The following is a 27051-nucleotide window of genomic DNA, read 5'->3' on the forward strand; positions in this document are numbered from 1 at the left end:
ACCATGCTTCACTGTAGGGATGGTATTTGGCCAGATGATGAGCAGTGCCTGGATTCCTCCAGATATGATGCTTGGCATTCAGACCAAAGAGTTTAATCTTTGTTTGTCATGGTCTGAGAGTCCTTCAGGTGCCTTTTGGCAAACTCCAGGTGGACCGTCATGTGCCTTTTACTAAGGAGTGGCTTCCGTCTGGCCACTCTACCATACAGGCCTGATTGGTGCAGTGCTGCAGAGATGGTTGTTCCTCTGAAAGGTTCTCCTCTATCCACAGAGAAACGCTGGAGCTCTTTCAGAGTGACCATTGGGTTCTTGGTCACCTCCCTGACTAAAGCCCTTCTGCCCCCTCCCTCCTCTTACCCATTCACGGATGATGAAGGCCGCTGTGCTCATTGGGACCTTCAATGCTGCAGACATTTTTTCTGTACCCTTCCCCAAATCTGTGCCTCAATACAAGCCTGTCTCAGGTCTACAGACAATTCTTCGGACTTCACAGCTTGGTTTACACTCCGACATGCACTGTTAACTGTGGGACCTCGTATAGACAGGTGTGTGCCATTCCAAAGTATGTCCAATCAATTGAATATACCACAGATGGACTCCAGTCAAGTTGCAGAAACACCTTAAGGATGATCAGTGCAAACATGATGCACCTGAGCTCAATTTTAAGTGTCATGGAAAGGGCTGTGAAAACTTATGTACATGTGATTTTATTTTTATTTATTTTTCCCATTTACAACGATTTCAAACACACTTTTTTCATGTTGTCATTATGGGGTATTGTTTGTAGAATTTTGAGGAAAATAATTAATTTAATCCATTTTGGAATAAAGCTGTAACATAGCAAAATGTGGGAAAAGTAAATAATCTTTTGGATGCACTGTACACACACACTCACAGCTTGGAAAAAGTCTAAAAAAGTACAGAAAGTGAGAAAGAAATCGAAACCATACAAAGAGATAAATGTGTACAAGTGTTATAAGGCCCCAAATGAAATTTGTGACATTTCACCAAGTTCACAAAGGGAAAGACAGCGAGTTGGAAGGACTCTCGTCTTACAAATCCGATTTCAAAATCCGAATCCAATATCTTAACTCGGAATTACGTGTGTGCTGATATTACATTTCACACCACCATCACTGACTGAATGTCTATCACTGATACATAATAGCGTATTTGGTGAAGGAAAAAAAATCTCAAGTTACTTGCGTTTCAGGTGCTTTCGTAAACATCCTGCTTGATGCACTTCAGGTTGGACATGTTTTTCGAAATTTTTCCAGACTCTCCTTCAAGACACAAAATTGCTACTTCGAATAAGTCTGACTTTAACAGGACCTCCAATACCTAAAAAGGTCCAAACTTATTCCCCTGACTGCTGTACTTGTGCGTGATGCGTTCATTTCCAAGCTCTGGGTTAGAGGACGACCGATTCATCGGTTTTGCTGATTAACTGCCACAGTTAGTTGATTGCTGGAACTGATGGCTAAAATCCATACGATCTGATCTGCTGTAATTATGAGAGCGGCCTCTAGAGGCAAAACACTGGTGCCACGTGCTGTTTGTTTTCACACTGCGCATTGCACGGAGAGCGCTATATTATATTAATTAATATTTTATTAATTACATAATTATTTTTATTAATTAAAATATTCCGATTTGTTTCATTTAGCACATTTTCATGATTCAGTACTTTTTTTGGAATAAAGTTTTCCATGGAGTGTTATGTTTGGTTTTTTAACCCAGTATCCATTTTTAAAATAATCAGTTGATTAATCAGTTGATGGAAGGTACGATCCAACCTACTACTCTATTTTGAAAAGTTTCGTTTGAAGTAATGTTAAACACTTCCTCTGCTCCTCATGGAGCCCACAGAGGCAACAGTTTAAGAAGGTCATTCAGACTACTCTTACCCCAGCCACAGATTCCAGACTCCTAAGTGATCCCAAGATGTCCCTAAGCCAAATGTGAGATCTAATCTCTCGAGCATGTCCCGGGTATGCCCCGGGGTCTCCATCTGGTAGAACGCACCTAATGCAGCTCTTGCAGAAGCCAACTAGGGGACATCTCCGTAATCAAGCACTGCCGGACTGCTGAACACTTCCTCATTCTGTTGCTCCAAACTCACACACTTGCACATGAGGCATTTGTCACAGTTTTGAGAGATGGTGTCCGGAGATGTGAAGTAAACATCTGTAGAACACTGGTGACTTGTGCTTACACTAATCCATTTAAGAGTAAAGAAATATGATGGAGAACATTAATTTAGGAGGAAACCGTCAACGTATGGTATACTGGCTGAGAAAATCCAGAGTATGGCGATACGTTGATGTCTGCTGGCTGAGGAAATCGGCTGTGTTATGCTGCTGAGGAAATCGATGACGCATGTTTTCTGAGTAAACCATCAGGATGTTTGCTTAGGTAATATGATTGCTAAAGTATCTTTTTAAAGAAACTGTTGAAGAATGGTGTGAGTGATGAATGAATGACATGTTGGAGAACATGTGGAACATGTTGCCATGAACACTCCGGTGTACTCTTTGTATTTGGTGCTCTTTGAACAACATTGTGCTAGGATTATCAATTTGATCTTGTGGTTAATATGTTGGACTTCGGTTTAGAAGGTTGTGAGTTAAAATCCCACCACCACTAAACTGCCAGTGTTGGGCCCTTGCGCAAGGCCCTTAACCCTAAACGGCTTAGTGGTATGAATGAGCGGATTGTAAGTCGCTCTGGATAAGGGCGTCTTCTAAGTGGCGTAAATGTACACGTCTGCGTAGGTTTCCTCCTGGTTCTCCATTTTCCCTCAAACATCCCAAAAAATCATTCGATGACTCACCGGTGACTCTAAGCTGCACTTATTTGTGAATGAGCGTGTAAATCTGTATGCGCTCTGTGCTCCGCTTTCCTTCATATTCCATGGGATGTTTGTTCAAGAAATTCAGTGTGAACCTGTTGAAGGCGTACGCCAAAAAATGTTAGCATAGGATGGATTAAACCGGTGCGCTGTTGATGTTGGAGAACACAAGTGTGTGTTTGCTGGGTTAGAAAAAGCTGGATGGAAAACGGTTGTGGTGCGTCACAAGGAATGCTGACGTTGGTCCGGTGGAACTGGAACAGACAACCGTGTTGGACAGAGTTCATCTGTAGAAAAAAAAGAACGATGGTGGATGAAGATCGGTGGTGGGTCTGATGGGAAAGTTGTTTGTTGCAGAACATCAGTGTGGCAATCTCCTGACTCGAAAGGTTATAAGTTCAAATCCCAGCACCACCAAGTTGTCAAACAGCTCCTGGGCCCTTGAGCAAGGCCCTAAACCCTCACCTGCTCAATCGTAAGTTGCTCCGGACAAGGGCGTCTGCCGAAAGCCTTCCCAAGCCAAACCATCAACAATCCTTTCAAATGTATCCATTTTACCCCTATCCCTCCGTCTCTTGCTTTCCTTTCCTCCGATTTTTCTTTTTAAATCAGACTTTCCCGCCGTTTCTAAAAGACTCATCTGTGAAACATCTTGGTTGGGTTGGGGGGGAGACGACAGCGGTGGATCATTATGTCCAGACACTTGTCCTTTTTTTTCTTCATATTCATATTTAGTTACATAGCTCTGTTTCTTTGGCTCTTTTTACTCCTTTACTTTTCCTTACTCTCTAACTTTCATCTCTCTCTCCGTCTGTGCCCTTTAGGTAACCGGATCCTTGAGGAAATATTGAGGCAATCCGACTCCTTCACCCAGAGCTCGAAAAGGACAATGCTCCTACAGTGTTACCAGATGTGCTGCCTCGAACGCTCAGTACAGGGGAGAAGCTAATATGTGTGTGCGCGTGTGTGTGCAACGTGAAGGGGGCTTTTTTCGGAAAGTATCAGATAAGCCCTCCTCCCTCGGCCTCGTCTCATTCCCAAATCCAGTCGGTGTCGCGTTTCGCCGACAGGTCTGTGAGGGAGGAAAGAGGAGCCGACCTCGTCCGGATCACCTTACCGTTTATGCTTGTGCCGAGCCAGGATCCCACTCACACACTCGCGCAAACACACACACACACACACACACCAAGCCAGGAACCCACTCAAGGCCACATAGTACACATCACAGATCACTCAGCGGATGAAAAAAGCACTCAGCTGCATCGCTAGCTTCACTGATTTGCGCCGCTAATGGCCTAGCGCTAACCGTAACGTTACAGCGAACGCTAAGAGCGCTAAGCCTCGTTTAAGCTACGGCGCTCTTCCTGCCGAGGGCGCACAAAACAAACAAGCAACGACAAACCCGAGAGTTGTGTTGGAGAAGAAAGTTTCGAGAACGTTCTGCATATTCGCACTGATTCTCATCGGTTCTGCAGAGCGTGACGAGGAAATGGAAACACTGAAACGTTGGTGTTTTGTAGGGAAGTTGGTGGAAAAGGTCAGTGTGGGTTGAGAGAGCTTCTGTTGGCAGCAGAAGGTTTAGGTCTAATGCCCAGAAAATGTCGGAGTTGAATGATCAGAGAATAGCGTTAATGCCTGTGATGGTTGTTTTTTTTGGCCTTGAGAACTTTGTGTTTGTTGAATGAAAAACGACGTTTGTCGCTGTCCATGTGTCTGATGGTGTTGATGTACATGATGGAGAACATTCCTTGTGTGTGTCCTGGGAACATTGGGGTCTGATTTTAAAGCCATGAAGGATGGGAAATTTGACATTTGTCTCTTTCAGGTAAAAACTATTGTCTGATGTTGAACTTCTGGTGTTTGATGCCCAGATAATGTTGGTGTTTCAGAGAGAACTGATGTTTAATGAGCTCAGAATGTTGCTGTTTGATACCAGAGAACCTTGGTACAAGATGGTTTTAAAAAGGTTTCAAAACTACCGTAATTTCCGGACTATAAGCCCCACTGAATTTTACAAATATTTTTTATTTTAAACATGAATAAGCCGCACCTGTGTTTAAGCCGTCTACACTGAAACTAATGTACTTTACAGAGGCTTTAACGAAAGACACGTTACACACGGTGTAACGGGTGAAATATGTTGCGCTTTGTTTGGGAGCATAGCGGTATTTTAGGAATAGCCTGGCACTGCATTTTTCCGATATTACTGCATGTGTGCAAGACCGAGGAATATGTCCTTATTATTTTCTGATGCTCATTTCTAAGTTTCTTTGACTAACCCATAACGCTGTTGCCAAGAAAAATAAAAAAGCACAAGTTTTGGAAACCTGTCTGTGCTTCTATGATTTCTGTTGCAACTGGAGTTAGTGAGCTCTCCCATGTAGCGGCTTATAGTCCGAAAAATACGGTAGTTTACAGGAAAGTACTTTATTAATCTATGTTTACACACCTTCAGCAATACATCACTCCCAGCATTCCTCTGTTCTGGAAGTCTTCTTTTCGAAGCCTGTTAAGCACCTTCTGCTATTCTCACTGGATCTCAGCAATGGTGTCAAAACCAGCGACCTTTGTGCTTTCATCTTTGGGAAGAAGGCAAAGTCTGCAGGAGCCAAATCTGGCCAGTAGGTGGGTGTGGAAGTGAGATCATGGGGATTGTTCCCTGACGATCATAATGCACAAGTTGCCGGAAGGTTTCGACATTTTTAGGGGTTGAGCTTGTTAAAGAATAGCACCAGTTACACCATTAGACTCAAAACTTTTTGATACCACCTCATATATGTTGGTGTTTGGTGCTGTATGCAGGACGGAAGAAGGTAGCTGGTCTTTAAAAGTGTGCTCTTCGCTTAGTCCATTTTTAGTTACATTTATCTTGGAGCAAAGGATATAGTTCCCCTCAACAACTACATTTTATACATACAAAAACAACACTCCCAAAATAATTTCAAACACATTATTTAACACATTCACCATTTTTATCAGTGAAGCCCAAACCCATTTTTTATCTGATGTCAATCATTCGTTTGGTGCTCTTTGATCTCTTCAGTGGACGACTGAATGACAGGTTGGGTTACACACCAGGAACACAGCTGTGATCTTTACTCACACTTATTTATAAACGTGTGTGTTTGTGTGTAGTATAATAGGGAAGCACATTCAAATAAACCATTTTACATCAGACAAAAAAAAAAAAAACAATTCCACAACGGAATTACGAGTTTTCCAAATCGGAATTTGTTCCCATGAAAGGCCCTTGAAAGGCAGCTGTGTTTCTGCGGCCAGAAAATAGGACACACTTTACCCAAAGCCAACTCCTGACTGATAGATGGAAACTGTGAGTTTTATATAATAACAACAGTTTATTTAAACTTGTAGTCACTAAAGATTGTATTGCCCGAGTTTCCGTCCTGCACCAGCAGGGGGCGCTGTGTAACACTTAGAATAAATTATCAAAATTTGTAAAAAAAAAAAAAAATGTAAAAAGGACAAAACCTTTCCCATTTTCCAAAACAAACTTGAAAACGATCATCGATTGACCGTATTTAAAAATAAATAAATAAATAAAAAATGTCAAAACCCTTTGATAAATGCTAAACCTACATGTTCACTAATGACAATGTTTTTGTGTTCATGTACAACCACGTTTACATTGTATGTGACCCATATCCTCTTAGCTATGACGGATTTGATGGTATTTGTCGACAACCTTCCCTTTCTGTGTATTGGATCGGGATTAGTGGAACAAGTAAAAGATGTTAGAAAAAAGAAAACGAAATAATAAATATAATAATATAAATAAGGAAAATTTCCACTCAGGAATCGTTGGGGGGTGTAAACTTTTGCACACACTGTTTTGTTCACCTGCAGATGTTTTAAATGAACAGAAATATTTTATTTATCTGAGAGACCGGATTCAATTCTCCAGAACACACAGCGTCATGTTGGAGATGTTTGGTGCTTCTACACTAGTTTGACATTCTCTGTGTGTGGTATTGATTTGTTGATTAAATCAGTCTCTCTCTCTCTCACACACACACACACACACACACACACACACACACACACACACACACACACACACAGCAGTAAGTGTTGTTTATCCAATGAAAACCAATAAATGCCAATGATCTGTTTTGCGCTACAGAAGAGTCGACTGCAACCTTCCCTGACCTCTCTTACACACACACCTACACACAGAGTTTGAATTCTATAAGTCCGACAGTGCTTCCCTCTGCGGACGAGACACCGCAGTGACCTAAGACTAACTCTTCTCATTTATCTGTGTGTGTGTGTGTGTGTGTGTGTGTGTGTGTGTGTGTGTGTGTGAGAGAGAGAGAGAGAGAGAGAGAGAGAGTGTGTGTGTGTGTGTGTGTGTGTGTGCGCGCATGTGTGTATTTCCATCTGCACACTTGCCACTGCTACACTTGATGACAGAATCTGTCAGTGTCCCACCTTCTATGTGTGTGTGTTTGTGTGTGTGTGTGTATGTGTGTGTGTGTGTGTGTGTATGTCAGAGAAGCAAAGGGCCTTTTGACTGCCACAGATGCCACACCTGCTCCACATTGACTGACAGGTACAGAGGCCACAACTCCTCTATCATGACTGACAGGTACAGAGGCCACACCTGCTCCACCCTGACTGAAAAGTACAGAGGCCACACCTGCTCCACCCTGACTGACAAGTACAGAGGCCACACCTGCTCTATCGTGACTGACAGGTACAGAGGCCTCACCTTCTCTATCGTGACTGACAGGTACAGAGGCCACACCTGATCCACCCTGACTGACAGGTACAGAGGCCTCACCTTCTATCGTGACTGACAGGTACAGAGGCCACACCTGCTCCACCCTGACTGACAGGTACAGAGGCTTCACCTCCTTTATCGTGACTGACAGGTACAGAGGCCACACCTCCTCTATCATGACTGACAGGTACAGAGGCCACACCTGCTCCACCCTGACTGAAAAGTACAGAGGCCACACCTGCTCCACCCTGACTGACAAGTACAGAGGCCACACCTGATCCACCCTGACTGACAGGTACAGAGGCCTCACCTTCTCTATCGTGACTGACAGGTACAGAGGCCACACCTCCGCTATAGTGACTGACCGGTACAGAGGCCACACCTGCTCCACACTGACTGATGGGTACAGAGGCCACACCTCCTCTATCGTGACTGACAGGTACAGAGGCCACACCTCCTTTATTGTGACTGACAGGTACTGAGGCCACACCATGTGACAATAATAATGGACAGTAATCGTGTGTGTGTGTGCGCGTGCGTGTGAGAAGACATAGACATATGCTGCTGGGGTACAGCAGACGAGGGCACAGACAGAGCAAAGTCATGAAGTCTGCTACATTTTCTGCGTAATAAGAAGAAAAGTGTGTGAACACTTGTTGCTAAGCGACACTGAAACACTGACGCCGTCCATTACCCAGCTACTGACTGAAGCTATGATGATCTAATTAACTCAGGGGGATGTACCTTGGTGTTGTTGAGCTGAGCCAATCCCGTGCACGCATTGGCCAACAGGAAGTCACCGCTCAGGACGGCCATCTTGTTCCCGAACTGCATGTCCTTGAGCGGGCCATCGGAGAACGTCCACTCCTTCAAATTTACGATCCCACGATGCACCAGGAACGCCGTGTGGATCAGCTCAGTGATCTCGGCCAGGCTACGCTGACTGATGGAAAGAGAGAGGAAAGAGAAATTATTTACTAAAGCTACACTAGGGTCAATTTAAGCCATGTTTATATGATAATATACCCTGAACCCGGGATTTGAGGTCACCAACTACTCGACTTTCCAAATAGGAATGGAGGGCTACTTTTTCTCTGGTTTTCCAAGCAAGTAAAACAAACTGCTTTTCACAGGGCACAAGGATGAACAATTGTCTGCTGAGTCACATGCCTTTTGTACTACACCCTGATTGGTCGGATGGTTAAAAAAAAAAGAAATGCAAAAAAAATCCTTGTCAAAAACTTTGTGGCGAATTAACATACATGAGATGATACGAGTCTGTTCGAAACTGTTGATTTGTCTTGTTATGAATATTTTTTTACATACATTGTTGGGTTTTATTTTCCTGGAGAATGCTGGAGAAACACTGGATCATAATGAACCTAAGCAGAGGTCATAGGGGTGTGTGTGTGTGTGCGTGAGAGTGTGTGTGCACGGTAATAATTCCCATTAGACAACATCAGAGTCTCTTCATCGCCACGCCATTCCTCCATATTTTTGTCCCTCTCGGGGTCAGACGTCGTCCTCTTGTGCCGTAATCAGCCCTCTGATGACCATGTCGCTGCCTTCGAACGTCTGCTAGTAATTACACATTATGTGTTTGGATGCTTATTTATCATCAGATGCTTTTTATTTCTCAGTTGTTTTTAAAGACGGATTTCTCTTCAATCACATCTATTGTTCGTGGCACTTGTTATCAAAGTACCTCTGGAGTTATTTTTAGCACACATTTTTACAAGCGAGACGCCAAACGCACCATCGCTAGGAGGACGTTCAAATCATTTCTTTGTAACTTCACCTTAATTCTTGGGAATTAAACACAGAGTAGAGACAGCGTGCCTCTTCACATTTATGAAGTCTAGCACAATATTTAGGTTGCAATCAAGTTTAAATCTTTCTTAGGCTATGAAAAATATACAAGACTTTACTCTATTTGGCATTCACACTTTCAAAGGTGGGAATTAGACCTTCACAAGGAGTGATAGCCATAAAAGACACACCCCCTCATCAGAAACTTATAGCCACAGAAGCCACACCCCTTTATAAGAACCTAACAGCCACAGGGGCCACACCTCCTTTTAAAAAAACTGACACACAATGGGGCCACACCTCCTTATAAGAGACTCACAGCCATAGAGGCCACACCTTTTTTACTGAAACTAAGAAGCACAAAGGCCACGCCTCCTTCAATGTGGCCAACAAGCACAGAGGCCTAGAAGACTTGTTCACCTTCCCTAGGACCAAAAAGGCCACACCCTCTTTAATTGTCAAGCACATAGGCCACGCCTTTTTCAATTAACAAGCACAGAGGCCACGCCTCTTCGACTGACAAGCACAGAGGCCACGCCTCTTCGACTGACAAGCACAGAGGCCACGCCTCCTTCACGGACATTAGAATCCATTCGACAGGATTCTGACTTTGCGCGCGTGGAAATCCAGGCCACGTCTGATCGGTTCAAACTCGTCCAGCAAATCTTGTGCGCTAAAATGAACAGCAGAAAGCAAATCTAAATCCCATTTTCCACCTCGACGCTCCTCTGTGCTTCCCGAGTGTGCACTGGAGTCAGTGGGCGGAGCCGAGAGGAGAATATAAATAGCTTTGAGACTCAGTTGCCCGGCAACTCATGCCACAGAGATGAGAGGTTCCACCCCCGGACACGCCCACTTTCTCCACGCGCTCTATTTGCTCTGCAGATTTAACTCGTGCTGCACACACACGCACACACACACACGCGGTAACCTAGTGTAACATATCTGACCACTCCTCATGTAAAGATTTTGTCCACACAGGAGGAACATGCAATTAAAAAATCTCAGCATGCACCTAAACAGGGGTCGCCTCCCCCATCCTCGTTATGGTACTATATTACTACGTTATGGTGCACTGTTTTTGGGTCAGGTAATACTCCTGCGCTGTTATCTGATCGTGATTCGAGTCCGCTGAGGAAATAAAACGGATGTGAAAAGGAGGCACGAGAGATTGCGCTTAATCTCACTTCACCTCATGCGATTCGTTCGGTCGGAAATTCGTTCGCAGGGGCGTTTTGTAAAAAAAACAAACAAAAAAAACATTCTATAAACAGTCTAACCTATAAAGACTGACTTCGGTTCATGTGACTGTCGATAAGCCACTGCGCTTATACACTGATCAGACATAACATTATGAGGACCTGTTTATGAGGACCACTCGGGGCAGCCTTCACTCTCCACGTGCATCAATGAGCCTCAGCCGCCCATGTCGCCGGTTCACCACTGTTCCTTCTTTGGACCACTTTTGATAGATGCTGACCACTGCAGATCAGAAACATCCCACAAGAGCTGGAGTTCTGGAGATGCTCTGACCCAGACGTCTAGCCATCACAATTTGTCAAACTCGTTTAAATCCTCACGCTTGCCCATTTTTCCTGCTTCTAACACATACATTTTAAAGACAAAATGTTTACTTGCTGCCTAATAAATCCCACCCACTAACCAGTGAAATGATGAAGAGGTAATCAGTGTTATTCACTTCACCTCTCATAATGTTATAATGTCAATGTTATGCCTGGTCTGTGTATATACACATGTAATTCACGAGTCAGCGTTTTTGACCTTTAATAGAGATTTGTTAGCGTGGCTAAAGGCAACTGCATATTTGGTGTATAAGTGCCAACAAACATCAGTGTGAATTTTGCATAACACACACACACACTAAGCCAAGCTACGTACACACACACACACACACACAAATAAGGCTGGGTAAAGGTTTCTAGAGATCCCTTGTGTTGCACGGTGATACTGGAAATGTCTCGCTGTTGCATCGAAATATTCATCATCAATAAATTCTGAATGAGAATAATGGAGTGTTTTAGAGATTTCTCATTTTCTTCTACTAATGAGCAGAACCATCTGTCTCTCACACAAGCGCACACACACAGATTCTCTCTCTCGTTTTCTTTTCTCTTACACACGCACACACACACACACACACACACACACACACACACACACACACACACACACACACACACACAGAGCAGTGGCGAAGCAGAAGACGTTTTACAAATGTCTTGTGTCAAGTGGGCGGAGAACAGCCGACCGCTCCATCAATCAACACACACACACACACACACACACACACACACACACACACAGAGACACACACAGAGAGACACACACACACACACAGACCTCTAACGATCTCACAGAGTGAGATGTGTATGTGCGTTGACCTCCACACCTGACACACACACACACACACACACACACACACACACACACACACACACACAGGAACTGGGGGCGAGACAGACTACTTCATTCCCGTTTCCATGACGCCCATGTCACAGCGACGGAACAACGAGGTCACTTCCTGTCTACACTTTAAGAACAGTGGAGCGGCTGTGAGAAAGAGGGAGGAAGAAGAGCAGACGAGCGCGAGAGAGCGAGTGTTCGTCCCACAGTGGCTGAGAGAAAGAGTTCATTCAGAGCGTGCGCAAAACACACACATACGCACACACTGCCAAATTAAACAGTCGCTTCTGGTAACTGGCTGGCACTAAAGCAGAGAGATTCTCTCACACACACACACACACACACACAGAGGCCTGTTTAGAGTCACATGCCTTTAGACAGGCCAGAATGTGTAACGTGTTTCTTAGTCAGAAGTCACACTGTGCCATCTACCATCCAAACAATGTCTTAGTACGGCAGCATCAGTGATGGTGTGTGTGTGTGTGTGTGTGTGTGTGCGTGTGTGTATAAGCGGATGTGAGGCAGGTACAGCTGATCTTTTCCCCGGACAAAGCGCAAGATGAAAACTCCCTCACAGTCACTACTAACTATAGACAGCACAAAATATTGCAAATATCTCACACACACACACACACACACACCTCATCCTCTCGCACACATTCCTTTCTCAATCTCTGTTGCACACACACACACACACACACACACACCTCTCTCACTCTCTCTCACATACACACACTCTCCTCTCTCTCTCTCTCTCTCTCTCTCTCGCATACACAAACACACACACACTCCTCTCTCTCTCTCTCATACACACCTCCTCTCACTCACTCTTTACAAAACACACACCTCTCTCACTCTATCTCGCATACATACACACCTCCTCTCTCACATACATACACACACACTCCTATCTCTTATACACACTCTCCTCTCTCTTTCTTTCTCTCTCACACACACACACTCTCTCTCTCTCTCTCTCTCTCTCTCTCTCTCTCTATCTCTCGCATGCATACACACACACACTCTCTCTCTCTTTGCATTTATACACACATTCATCTCTCTTGCATACACACACCTCTCACATACACACAGCTCTCTTTCTATTACTCTCACACATATGCATTACACACACTTCTTCTCTCTCTCGCTCTCTCTCTTACATGCATACGCACACACACACACACACACACACACACACACACACACACACACACACCCCTCTTGTTATTTCTCTCACTCACACACACTCTGCTCTCTTTCTTATATATTTCTCTAACTCACACACTCTGCTCTCTTTCTATATATATATATACACACACACACTCTGCTCTCTTTCTTATATTTATACATATATATATATATATACATATATATACACACACATACTCCCCAACGTGCGCACACAAAGTTTTGCTCCTCTCTCACAACACACACACACCTGCCTGATGCTTAATACACACCTATCTTTCCCTAAAGCCCCCTTTGAGTCATATGACCTCTGTGTGTGTGTGTGTGTGTGTGTGTGTGTGTGTGTGTGTGTAGTCATGTTAATAATGACCAGAGCTGAAGGCTCTTAAACACCTCTGGCCGAAAGAGAGGCAGGTAGACAGACAGACAGGAAAAGAGCTGACACACACACACACACACACACACACACACACACACTGTGCCTGTGTATAGTGCGAAGTGTGTGTGAGTGTGTATAATGTGGAGTGTATGTGGTTTGGGACATTTCCTGAGTGGATGTTGATGATGGTGGTGAAGAGGAATGTAATGAAGGTTTTTTTGGGAGATGAGGGAGTGAGTTTGGTCTAAATGCCCCGTGTGCCCTGACCTGGGGTAAATGCCGCTGATCATGTCGGGTAGTAGAGCGTCAGACGGCGAGCCGCTGCGTCCTGCTGCTTTAGACATCAACAACACCACCAGACCTCGCATCTGCAGATTGTGTTTACTGTCATACACAAACCCCCTGCAGAGAGAGAGAGAGAGAGAGAGAGAGAGAGAGAGAGAGAGAGAGAGAGAGAAAGAAAGAAAGAAAGAAAGAAAGAGAGATGGAGAAAAGGCATGATGTATATATGCGATCTCAGACATGGTCGTATATCGGTAATCATATAAAGTAAAACAAAATAAACACCAAAATAATAAAATAAAAAATACATTTTACAATTTTAAATATACTGTAATATAAAAAGTGTTATCTGCTCATATCCCCTGCTGTTTGGGGACATTAATAATCAGAACATCATACTCTTGTGCATCTTTATATTATAAATGACTCAAAATAAAGAATTAAATCCTTTAAATTAATTCATTTAAAATTCAGAAAAACTGAATCACAACCAAGAGATAAAAATCAGCTCTGTGTTGAAGAAAATTTTAACCCAAGCATCCTGGTTTCATTTGTACTGAGAGACTGAGACACGTGTGTGTGTGTGTGTGTGTGTGTGTGTGTGTGTGTGTGTGTGTGTGTGTGTGAAAGCGAGAGAGAGAGAGAGAGAGAGAGAAAGACTCCAAAGAATGCTCTGTAATTGTATGTAAATGATGGTGCAGAGCTTGGCTAATGAAGTGACCTTTCTTTCTCTCTCTCTCTCTCTCTCTCTCTCTCTCTCTCTCTCTCTCTCTCTCTGTGTAAGTGTAAGTGGTAATGAAGGCAGTGTGTGTGGGGACTGGGAGGTCCTGTAAGGTCCTGTAAGGTCCCGGGGGCGAGCGTACGATGATCCCAAGCGCCTTTCAACACAGTCATTAATATTCCAAAGGAGAAAAGCGGCGGCCAAAACAGCGGGTGCTCTTACAGCTAACCTCTCACTTCACAAGATCACACACTGGTGCAGGCCGTTTTCCAATGTGTGTGTGGGCAGGAAGGAGCAAGAAGGAACAAGAAGGTACAAGAAGGAGCAGGAAAGAGCAGGATGGAGCAGGAAGAAGGAGGAAGAAGAAGAGAAGAACAAGAAACAAACGGGAAGGAGCAGGAACGAGCAGGAAGGAACAATTAGAAGCAGGAAAGAGCAGAGAAGAGCAGAAAGGAGCAGGAAGAAGCAGGATGGAGCAGGAAGAAACAGGAAGAAACAAATAAAGGAGGTGGAAGAAATAAGAAAGAACAGAAAGGAACAGGAACGAGCAGGAAGTAACAAGAAGAAGCAGGATGGAGCAGGAAGAAACAAAGAAACAGGAAAAGGAGGATGGAGCAGGAAGAAAAAAACAGGAAGGAGCAGGAAGAAACAGGAAAGAGCAGGAAAAAACAGAAACAGGAAGGAGCAGGAAGAAACAAAGAAAAGAAAAGAAAAGAGCAGAATAAAGGTGGAAGAAACAGGAAAGGGGGGGCAGGAAAAGAGCAAGATGAAGCTGGAAGAAACAGAAAAGAAAAGGACAAAAAGCAAATGAGCGGACGATGAAAATGTCATGCAGGTCATCTCAAAAACTGCGTGTACACACACACACACACACACACACACACACACACACACACACACACACACACACACACACGGCAAAGCTGTGCACCAGAAGGTGACTGTGGGAGAAGAGAGCGAACATTCAAAGCCACATCTCTGTGCTCAGACACACCCACTGAGACGCTACAGAGGCCATTAATGAGCTGTTAACGAGCTGTTAATGAGAGCAGGAGAACCTGGAGAACGTGTGCTGCACACCATCTCTAATTTCCAGCCTGGAGCTCGGCACCAAACAGCGCTCTTTTCTTTCTTTCTTTCTTTTTTTTTTTTTTTAGACACTATGCACCACTGCTGCTCGTCATGAATTAGCACCGTGGCAACGGAGACAAGATGACAACTAGACACGCCCCCTAAGACACACAGCTCGAGTGACACGCCTCCTTATGACCCGCTTAACCTTCATCATGGAGCGAGAAAACGAGCAAGTGAGAAAATAAGAGCGAAGACAAGAAGAAAGAAAAAGAGGAAAAAAATCGGAAAAAAGAGCTGAAGTGCTTTAATAATACAGATATAACATGGATTTAAAGAAACTGAGGGAATAAAAGTACGACGGAGAGATGAAATGTAAGGCAGGAAAAAATAGAGAACAAACATTTGTACAAAAATTTTAAGGAGAAAGCATCTGAAGACAATGAAGTAAAACGATTATGAAAAAGAGAAAGAGTACTGATGAAGGCTAGTAAGAAAAAAAGAAAAGAAAGACAAAGAAATTCAATTAAAAATTGCATAAAAGGAAAAAGATTAGAATGAGAAGATAAAGGAAGAATAAAAGGGAGGGCGGAGGGAAGGAAGGAAGGAAGGAAGGAAGGAAGGAAGGAAAGGATTAGAAGGAAGGAAGGAAGGAAGGAAGGAAGGAAGGAAGGAAGGAAGGAAGGAAGGAAAGGATTAGAAGGTTTAGAACAAAAGATGGAAGGAAGGAAAGGATTAGAAGGATTAGAACAAAAGAAGGAAGGAAGGAAAGGATTAGAAGGAAGGAAGGAAAGGATTAGAAGGAAAGGAGGAGGGAGGAGGGAGGAGGGAGGAAGGAAGGAAGGAAGGAAGGAAGGAAGGAAGGAAGGAAGGAAGGGATTAGAAGGATTACAATGAAAGAAGGAAGGAAGAAAAGGATTAGAAGGAAGGAAGAAAAGGATTAGAAGGAAGGAAGGAAGGAAGGAAGGAAGGAAGGAAGGAAGGAAGGAAGGATGGAAGGAAAAATAAACAAAAAGGAAAGGAAATAGGAAAAATAAGAGCAGGAGGGAATGGGGGGAAAAGCAGGAAACCAAAGAAAAATACTGAAGGAAAGGAAAGGATGAAGAAGGAAAAGAAAGGGAAGGATAAAGAAAGGGAAGGAAAGTGGGAAGGACAAGTGGAATGTGCGATGAACAAATGAAATGGAGTGAATGAAGTGATAAGGTTTTTGATGTTTATTCGGATGTGAGAGTGGTGAAGAACCTGATGATTTATCAGAGCGTTAGGAGAAGGATAATCCGTCATCACCTCATCTGTCTTCTGTATCTCAGCACAGTTTAATCACCATGATTTAGCCATGATGTATTTATGATTTAATGATGATTTAGGTAAGAAAGAAAATGAAAATGAAAATGAAAATGAAAAGAGAGAAGAGAAGAGAAGAGAAGAGAAGAGAAGAGAAGAGAAGAGAAGAGAAGAGAAGAGAAGGATAAGAATGTGGAGAAAAATGAGGATGAGAATAAGAATGAATATTAGGATAAGGATTAGGATGAGGTGAGGATGAGGATGAGGATAAGGATGAGGATAAGGATACACATTAGGATAAAGATTAGAATCAGAGTAAGGATGAGAATGATGAGGATAAGGATTAGGATGAGGGGAGGTTAAGGATAAGGGTGAGGATAAAAGTTGAGGATATGGGTGAGGATAAGGCTGAAAATTAGGATAAGGATTAGGATGAGAATCAGGATAAGGATGAAGGTGAAAATTGGAATAAGGATTAAGATAAAAATTAGGATAAGGTTAAAGAAGAGGATGAGCATGAGAATGAAGATGAGGATTAGAATGAGAATAGGGATGAGGATTGGGATGAGAATAAAAATGGGGATGAGGATTAGGATGAGAATGAGGATTAGAATGAGAATGGGGATGAGGATTAGATTTAGAATAGGGATGAGAATTAGAATGGGTATGAGGATTGAAATGAGAATGAGAATTAGAATGATAATAGGGATCAAAATGCGGATGAGGATTAGGATTAGAATAGGGATAAGAATGAGGATGAGAATGGGGATGAGGATTAGGATGAGAATAGGGATGAGGATGAGAATGGGGATGATGATTAGGATGAGAATGAGGATGAGAATGAGGATAAGAATGAGGATGAGAATGGGGATGATGATTAGGATGAGAATAGGGATAAGGATGAGGATGAGAATGGGGATGAGAATGAGGATGAAAATGGGGATGATGATTAGATGAGAATAGGGATAAGGATGAGGATGAGAATGGGGATGAGAATGAGGATGAAAATGGGGATGATGATTAGGATGAGAATAGGGATAAGGATGAGGATGAGAATGGGGATGAGAATGAGGATGAAAATGGGGATGATGATTAGGATGAGAATAGGATAAGGATGAGGATGAGAATGGGGATGATGATTAGGATGAGAATAGGGATGAGGATGAGGATGAGGATGAGAATGGGGATGATGATTAGGATTAGAATGAGAATTAGAATGAGAATGGGGATAAAGATTAGGATGTGAAGGTGGATGAGGATTAGGATGAGAATGATAATGATAATGGAAATGAGGATTAGGAGGGGAATTGGGATGAGGATGAGCATAAGAATGAAGATGAGGTTAAGAATGGGAATAAAGAGATATCCTTATCTTTGATATTCTTATCTTCATTCCCATCCTTATCCTTATCTTCATTCTGAAGAATGAAGAAAAAGAAAGAGAATGAGGCTAAGGATGGGAGGAAGATTGAGGTTAAGGGTGAGGATTAGGATGAGGATAAAGATCTCTCTTGAATTCTCTTGACCGAGAGTTTGTTGGTGTGAAAGCTGACTGTTAAATGCTGCTCAAACTATGAAAGCAAAAAAATCTTGATCACTTTTATGAATGAAAAAAGAAAAAAAAACTAAAGCTGTGTTTCTCAAACTATTCATTATCTTTTGTATCTAACAGTAAAATCAAAGGACCCTGTGGCTTGTTTCCGTGCCTGCTGGGGTCTGCACTTCAAAGAACCTGCAAGCTTGAGGTCTGTTTTCTGAGTTTCAGAAAGTTCCTAGTGGAACACCAAGACCTTGACCAGCTTTGTAAACAACTAGATTGGCAAACATCTACAAAATCACATCTTCCTGTGAAAGCAGGAGATTCTCTACATGTTCAGGAAGTGGAAAGGTGGTTGGCTGGGCTAAAATTCCACCTGCACCTCAAAGGCTCCATCATCATCTCCTTTGTTTGGAAACATGGTCGGGTTTTATGCACAACCACACAAACCTTTCGGAAAAATTATCACAATATATCACAAAAGCTCACAGGATGACCAAACGAAGATGCCGAAGAAGAAATTGAGGTATTTTGATATGGATTTGTTTGGCAGCTCATGGAACTCGAGTTTCATTTTAGGGAGATGCTTCGTCTTTGGTGGCCATTGAAACTGTCTACATGACACGGAGACTGAAAGTTAGAGGGAAAGACAGGATTACTTTAGGAGAAAGGGAGGGAGAGAGGGATGCAGGGAAAGAAATAACTGGAACCCAATCTGGCCGATCCAGACGACAGGACTGGAAACCGGAGCCCAAGGGTGTAATAACCTATACACCTAAATCTGATATGACAATCCATTTGGGTGTCGAGGATAGAGGGATGGAGGGATAGAGGGTGGATGAATGAAAGGAGGGAGGGGACCCTGCCTTCTCCTCTTTCCCTCCGTGTCTCCTTGCCCAAGAAGCGCCAGTCACACAAATACCCACAATGGCAGACGTTGGCATCTCAGTTTTCTGTCCTCTGACTCTGAATTCATTTCTTCGTTCACTCGTTCATCGCCAGATAAAAGGACGAGGACAGAGTTTGGGTTATAAACGAAAAAGTTATGAACTTTTTTCAAGGCATTGTTTTTAAAATAGGAAGGGAAGGAAGGAAGTAAGGAAGGAAGGGAAAGAGAGAGAGAGAGAGAGAGAGAGAGAGAGAAAGAAAGAAAGAAAGAAAGAAAGAAAGAAAGAAAGAAAGAAAGAAAGAAAGAAAGAAAGAAAGAAAGAAAGAAAGAAAGAAAGAAAAGAAAGAAAGGAAAGGAAGGAAAAGGAAAGGAAGGAAATGAAGGAAAGGAAGGAAAGAAATGGAAAGGAAAGGAAAAGAAAGGCTCGGAAAGGAAAGACTCGTTACACCAGGTTTGGTTATCACATGGACATGGACATGGAGATGAGATCTGCTGAAGTTTTGGTTGTTATGTTATGCAGCTCATTAGCGCGCTGGATCTGTCAATCTCGGCCGTAGCCTGCAGAAAGCCACAGGAAGTGCTGGCTACAGCCACAGGAGGGAGCCGAATCTGGTCTCGCCTCGCCACGGGAGAAGAAAACGTGACGAAACGTTTATAACTTTGGAGTAATGATGATCACATGTAATCTGAAAATGGTAAGAGTTTGGAGAAAGCGTAAATGGTGGCGATTACGATACGTGAGGTTCGGCCTCATCTGCAACCACAACATCAACACAATACTGCGGTGGTTCCTTCAATCATTTATAACACATGCATAGAGACGTTATGACGAAAAAAATGAGGGCTTGAAAAAAAAACTCGTAGCAAGAAACAAAGCTGAAAGCATTTAGTTTAACAAACAAACTGTTTTCAGACTGAGCAGTGGATTCGTTCATTTGTGTTTCTTTGAAATCGTTTGCGTTTTTGAAGTAATATATTGCAACTAAAAATCCCATTAAACTAATCAGGCCACGCCCACAAAAGCATGAACACACCTGCACACTGTAAGAGATCTCATACTCTTCGGCCTGATATTCTTCCTCTCCTTTATTTTCTACCCTTCATTCTCCATTTATTTGTTTTTGTAGCCCTTTTATCCACTTTTCAAACATTTCCTTTTCCGTTCTTTTCAATCTCTCGTCTCCCCAAAACCCCTGTGATTTCCAGCCAATCAAAAACTAACCTTGATGAAGGACAGAGAACTATAAACACACACACATACACACACACACACACACACACAAACACACACACACACAGTGTAAAAGTGGAAAGAAAAGAAAAGAAAGAAAGGAAAGGAAAGGAAAGGAAGGAAATGAAAGGAAAGGATGAAGAAAAGGAAAGAAACAAATTAAGAAGGAAAGAAAAGAAAAGAAAAGAAAAGAAAGAAAAGAAAGAAAAGAAAGAAAGGAACGTTACAGAACGGAACAGAATGGAACGGAAAGGGAAAGGAAGGAAAAGGAAAGGAAGGAAATGAAGGGAAAGGAAGGGAAAGAAATAGAAAGGAAAGGAAAAGAAAGGCTCGGAAAGGAAAGACTCGTTACACCAGGTTTGGTTATCACATGGACATGGACATGGAGATGAGATCTGCTGAAGTTTTGGTTGTTATGTTATGCAGCTCATTAGCGCGCTGGATCTGTCAATCTCGGCCGTAGCCTGCAGAAAGCCACAGGAAGTGCTGGCTACAGCCACAGGAGGGAGCCGAATCTGGTCTCGCCTCGCTACGGGGAGAAGAAAAAACGTGACGAAACGTTTATAACTTTGGAGTAATGATGATCACATGTAATCTGAAAATGGTAAGAGTTTGGAGAGAAACGTAAATGGTGGCGATTACGATACGTGAGGTTCGGCCTCATCTGCAACCACAACATCAACACAATACCGCGGTGGTTCCTTCAATCATTTATAACACATGCATAGAGACGTTATGACGAAAAAAATGAGGGCTTGAAAAAAAAACTCGTAGCAAGAAACAAAGCTGAAAGCATTTAGTTTAACAAACAAATTGTTTTCAGACTGAGCAGTGGATTCGTTCATTTGTGTTTCTTTGAAATCGTTTGCGTTTTTGAAGTAATATATTGCAACTAAAAATCCCATTAAACTAATCAGGCCACGCCCACAAAAGCATGAACACACCTGCACACTGTAAGAGATCTCATACTCTTCGGCCTGATATTCTTCCTCTCCTTTATTTTCTACCCTTCATTCTCCATTTATTTGTTTTTGTAGCCCTTTTATCCACTTTTCAAACATTTCCTTTTCCGTTCTTTTCAATCTCTCGCCTCCCCAAAACCCTGTGATTTCCAGCCAATCAAAACTAACCTTGATGAAGGACAGAGAACTATAAACACACACATACACACACACACACACACACACAAACACACACACACACAGTGTAAAAAGTGGAAAGAAAAGAAAAGAAAAGAAAGGAAAGGAAAGGAAGGGAAATGAAAGGAAAGGATGAAGAAAATGAAAGAAACAAATTAAGCAGGAAAGAAAAGAAAAGAAAAGAAAAGAAAAGAAAAGAAAAGAAAAAGAAGGAATTAAAAGGAAAAGAAAAGAAAAGAAAAGAAAGAAGAAGGAATTGAAAGGAAAGGAAAAAAAAGGAAAGAATGACAAAGGAAAAGAAAATGAAAGGAAAGAATGACGAGGGAAAAGAAGGGAAAGAATGACAAAGAAAAGAAAAGGAACAAGAGGGAAAGGAAATAAATTAAATCTTTGTTTTGAATCTTTTTACTCCCTTTATTCGTTTTTGTAGCTCTTTCATCCACTTTTCACACACTGCCTTCATCGTTTCCTTCAGAATCAGAATCGGAATCAGAATCGGAATCAGAATCGAATCGAATCGGAATCAGAATCAGAATCGGAATCGGAATCAGAATCAGGTTTATTGGCCAAGTTTGTTGACACACACAAGGAATTTGCTTCCAGCTGTTAGTGACTCTCTGTTAGTGACAGACATTTCATTCTCTCGTCTCCCCGAAACCCCCTGTGACTTTCAGCCAATCAGAAACTAACCTTGATGAAGGACAGAGGACTATAAACACACACACACACACACACACACACACACACACACACACACACACAGTGAAAGAACGTTTCAGTTTGTAAATAAATGAGATATGTATGAATATAAATTTTTTAACTAATGCAATATTTGGCATTACAGTCACATTCCAAAAACAGGAATGTAAACCAGACAGAAAGACAAAGTACAAATGAAAGAAATCTGAAAAGAAAAAAGGAATGGATTTTTAGTGGAAGAGGAAGAAAAGTGGCAATACTTTTCCACCATAGAAGCACATTGGATTCAGTAAGTAGGTGACTTTGTGTGTGTGTGTGTGTGTGTGTGTGTGTGTGTGTGTGTGTGTGTGTGTGTGTGTGTTAACCTGGCGGTGTTGAGCAGCGGGTGTTTGGTTCCCACCAGTTTTCGGACGTGCATGGCTACGTTGCTGAGCTCGTCACTGAGCAGACAGCGTAAACTCATGAAGGACGTCGGGTATCCCACGATCTTCTCCGCATCAGACACCACTTTGCTCCAGCTGGACGGGGACGTGCCGGAGAACAGACTCAAGCTCCTCAATCCTCTCCTCGGTGGACCCAGAGAAGCGAGGAGAGCAAGACGAGAACGTGCGGCCATCGTGAAAAAACCTAAAAAGGAAAATTATCAGATTTCTACACATCATATTTCTACTTCCTGTCATCCGTTTTCTACTTCCTTTCCCTTTTCATTACTCCTTTTCCTCCCCCATCATTCTTCCTTCCTACCATTCCTCAGTACTCCATTTCTCTTTTTTGTAAACTTGGTGCTTTTCCTTTATCTCATCTTTTCCTCTTTCCCTCCACCCTTCTTTCCTTTGCACTCTACATATTTTTTCTCTTTGGTGATTCAATCCTTTCCTCTTATTCTTTTCTTTTGGGTACGCATTCTTTTCTAATTTTTCTTTCTATCGCTTTCTCATCCCTTGCTCGTTGTAATAAGTTTTCTTTTCTCTCATGTACCCTTTTCTTCTCTCTATCTCTTTGACTTTTTCACATTCTTTTTACTCTCTCTTTCCCATCTCCTTTTTTTCTTCCTTTCACCCCCCTCTCTCTTGCCGTTTGTCTCTCTTCACTTCTGTTTTCTTTTATTATTTATCTGATTCACTTTTTCTCTCTTTGCCATCCTTTTTCTTTCTGTCTCTCCCATCTCTCATTTTTCCTGCTTTGAAAGTTTTCCCCTCTTTTCCTTGCACTTATTTTCCCTTCTAGTTGTCTCTTCCTAAAAGGATGTAACTTGTATGAATATTTCAGTCAGTAATGTCAGATCACCACCACCAACTGTCAGTTTGTACCCAACCGCATTCCGTTATATCCCGCCTCCTGGACCTTGATTGGCTAGAATCTCTGAGCACGCGCTCTTACGCAATCACAATCCAATACGCGGTTTAACACTAACCAATCGTGGCACGACATGCCTGAAAACGGTTGCGACATAAAATAAGTAATGTAAAAACACACGCGACTGTCACTCTCAATGTCACCTTCTTATTGAATGAAACGCATCTGGTTTTCAGCCCGAAATCGCCTCCTGTCATTAAACAGTACTTCCGCTTTAATTCCCAGCTGATAGTCCACTCAGAAAGGCTTTAAGGGAGGAGAATGAACGGCTTTCTACTGAGGAACTACTAAAACCATATATGCACCAGAGCGGCCATCTTGAACGGACGCGCTTTACGGCATGTCGCAAAAGTGCATGAGAAGTCCCAATTTGGTGTCTGTTCACGGCAGTGGGAATATATCATTACTCAAATAGGCGAAAATACAGATTTAGTTTTTTTGTCAAAATATTAATATCCTGATATATATATATATATATATATATATATATATATATATATATATAAACTTCAAAGGTCTTTTTGTGTAAAATAATAATAATAATTTTAATATACTTTGTACGGTGACATGTTGCACTATTCACACACATCCAAGTGTCATTATTATTATGGGAGTCACATGACAAAAGAACGAACGACTCAAGACCAGATGACTCATGAGATGAACGACTCAATTCTGTTTTCTACAAAGATTTTGTTTTGCTTATGTGCGTCCAGTAAACGACTCGTGAGCTTTTGGACTTGGACATGGAAAACACCTGTGTCTTGTTGGTAATATGATAGTACTGACTCTTGCTGATGAAGATGCACCAAAAGTGTGTAATTCTCCTTTAGTCTAAGGGATGTGACATTCTGGCATTGAGTATACACATTTAAAACACTTCACCCTCTTCCAGAAGAAAACTCCAACTATTTACTCACTGTCAAAAGATGGATGGACAAGGGGATAGTATGTGTGAAGACACAAAAACAAACTATTTAATGCTACTGTAGAGCAAGACACACCACTAAGGGAGGGACATTTCCCTTGTAGTGTACATTTAATTGGGCAAATACAAGACTAGTTCAGGATGAGTCATGAAATGATTGAAATTGTTTGAGATATCCAATTAATTACCGGATAAATACCCCCCAGTTTGTGGGTGCTGCCCAAAAAAAAGTTATACAATTAAAAAAACGAAATGATTGTGTTTTTAACGGCTTCATATAAACCTCAAATTGATCGTTTGTCACAATTTGTAATGGGTTTATTGATTAACACTGAGCAGATGTGCATCCCTTGTGTCCTGGGTTTGATTTAACAAGTTATAAATCATATAAATCTGAAAAGCAGACAGATCGTGGAGATTCACTCAGCAGGACACTTGGCATTGAGCAAGGCAGGCACACACACACACACACACACACACACACACACTAGGTATGTGTATCTCTATAGCCAATGACAATGTGATTCACATCTGGATGCATAGCCAACGCTACGCTACATTAAAGATACATACAAAGCAGCTACCAATGTGATGTGATACAATTTACCCATATTACGATGCAGTAAGACCCGATTTTTATTCGAATTCAACACAGTGTGATTTATTGCAATATGATGCAATGGAAAAAATATGATGCTATCCAATTCAATATGGTACAGACAGCAAATCATCAATTTACTTAAGTTTCTTCTGATTTCTAATGCATGGCCCTTTCACACACAACACTTTGTAGTGCAAAATAAAAATTTAAATAAATAAATAAATAAAACCAAATGTTCTTTTCCTGTTTTGTCTCCAGGAAGATGCAGCTCTACCTCTGCCATGTAAATCTATATTTTATGTGACTCTCAGGACGTCCTTCAGTCTCAGTAGTGTTGTGATACGTCATATCACAACACGCTCAAGAAACAGTTTAGCGCTGAGAAATTAATCTACATATCAAATATTGGTCACAAATTACTAGTCGCTTTCTAAATAATAAAGGTATAGTGCATTTACAAATAATTATATATAAATGAATAATTTTTTACAGATGCAAATATGTAAAAAAAATTGATTCATCACGATACAAATGCCAACTTCTATCCGATGCACACTTTTTAAATCGATGAACCACATAGACAACTTTTATGCCGACACACACACACTGGGAGAAAGGGAAGACTACATAATGGAAGCACGACACACACACACACACACACACACACACACACAACCCACCAGCCAGATTCCTTTGAAATTTAGTAAATTTGACCTTTTATTTCAGATTGGGTTTCTTTAGTCTAATTAACTACACATGCCGTTTACCTTCTTAAAGCAGCGGCTCAGGATTCTTTTATTAGAGAGAAGCGCGGTTGATCCGATTACACTGAGGGAAGATGTTTTTTGTTCTGTTTTGGTAAAACTGTTCCATTCTTTACAAGTGTCTGCTTTCTCATTACCGTTACCCTCAAGACCCTCTGAGACAGAACAAGGTTCATATTTATTACTTCTTCATTGGATGCTTCGATTAAAAAAAATCATAATAGTGTGACAGTCATAATCTAGAGTGTAAAGCTCTTAATCTATAGTCTGAAGGTCATAATCTACATTGTTAAGATCATAGTCTATGGTGTAAAGATCACCATCTATGGTAAAGATCATAGTCTATAGTTTAAAGCTCGTAAAATTATTGTGTAAAGCTCATAATGTAGAGAGTAAAAGTCATAATCTATAGAGTAAAGGTTATAATCTATAGTGTGAAGCTATTAATTTAGTGTAATACTCTCAATTTATAGTATTAAGCTTTGAATCTATACTGTAAACTCTTAATCTATAATGTAAAGGTCATAATCTGTATCATAAGGCTTTTAATCTATAGTGTAAATGTCACAATATTGGTGTAAATCTTTTAATATAAAGTGTAAAGCTCTTAATCTATATTGTACGTCTCTTAATCTATAGCGTAGAGGTCATAATCTATCATTGTAAAGCTTTTACTCTATAGTTCAAAGGTCATATCTATAGCGTAAAAACTCAATCTATAGTAAAGATCATAGTCTATAGTGTGAAGCTCTCAAATTATTGTGTAAAGCTCATAATGTAGAGAGTAAAAGTCATAATCTACAGAGTAAATTTCAAAATCTACAGTTTAAAGATCCTAATCTAGTGTAACGCTCTTGATCTATAGTATAAAACTTTTAATCAATACTGTAAAGCTCTTAATTTATAGTGTGAAGGTCATACTCTATAGCATAAGGCTTTTAATCTTTTGTGTAAAGCTCTTAATCTATAAGGTAAAGTTTTTACTCTATAGCGTACATCTCTTAATCTATAGTGTAGAGATCATAATCTATAGTGTAATGGTCATATTCTATAGAGTAAAACCCAATCTATGGTAAAGATCATGGTCTTTAGTGTAAAGCTCTTAAATAATTATCTAAAGATCATAATGTGGAAAGCAAAAGTCATAATCTATAAAG

General features: G+C 41.5%; 1 protein-coding gene across 2 annotated transcripts in view; it reads right to left on the reverse strand.

Annotated features, from left to right (window-relative positions):
• The window catches only part of pdss2 (prenyl (decaprenyl) diphosphate synthase, subunit 2), a 30345-nt gene extending 6391 nt beyond the window's left edge, over window positions 1–23954 (reverse strand). Inside the window, exons 1-4 of one of the 2 annotated variants that reach the window (XM_046865511.1) lie at window positions 23743–23954; window positions 22611–22871; window positions 13660–13794; window positions 8337–8535 (exon numbers count right to left, since the gene is read on the reverse strand). In XM_046865511.1, the coding sequence (XP_046721467.1) occupies window positions 8337–8535; window positions 13660–13794; window positions 22611–22871; window positions 23743–23798 (651 nt within the window). In that variant the 5' untranslated portion in view covers window positions 23799–23954. Of the gene's footprint in view, window positions 1–8336; window positions 8536–13659; window positions 13795–22610; window positions 22873–23742 lie in introns of both variants that reach the window. The other variant, XM_046865517.1, reaches the window with a different exon arrangement.
• Between the last annotated feature and the right edge of the window lie 3097 nt (window positions 23955–27051).

The sequence above is a fragment of the Silurus meridionalis genome, chromosome 2 (genome assembly GCF_014805685.1).
Source record: "Silurus meridionalis isolate SWU-2019-XX chromosome 2, ASM1480568v1, whole genome shotgun sequence".
In the NCBI taxonomy this organism is placed as follows: Eukaryota; Metazoa; Chordata; class Actinopteri; order Siluriformes; family Siluridae; genus Silurus; species Silurus meridionalis.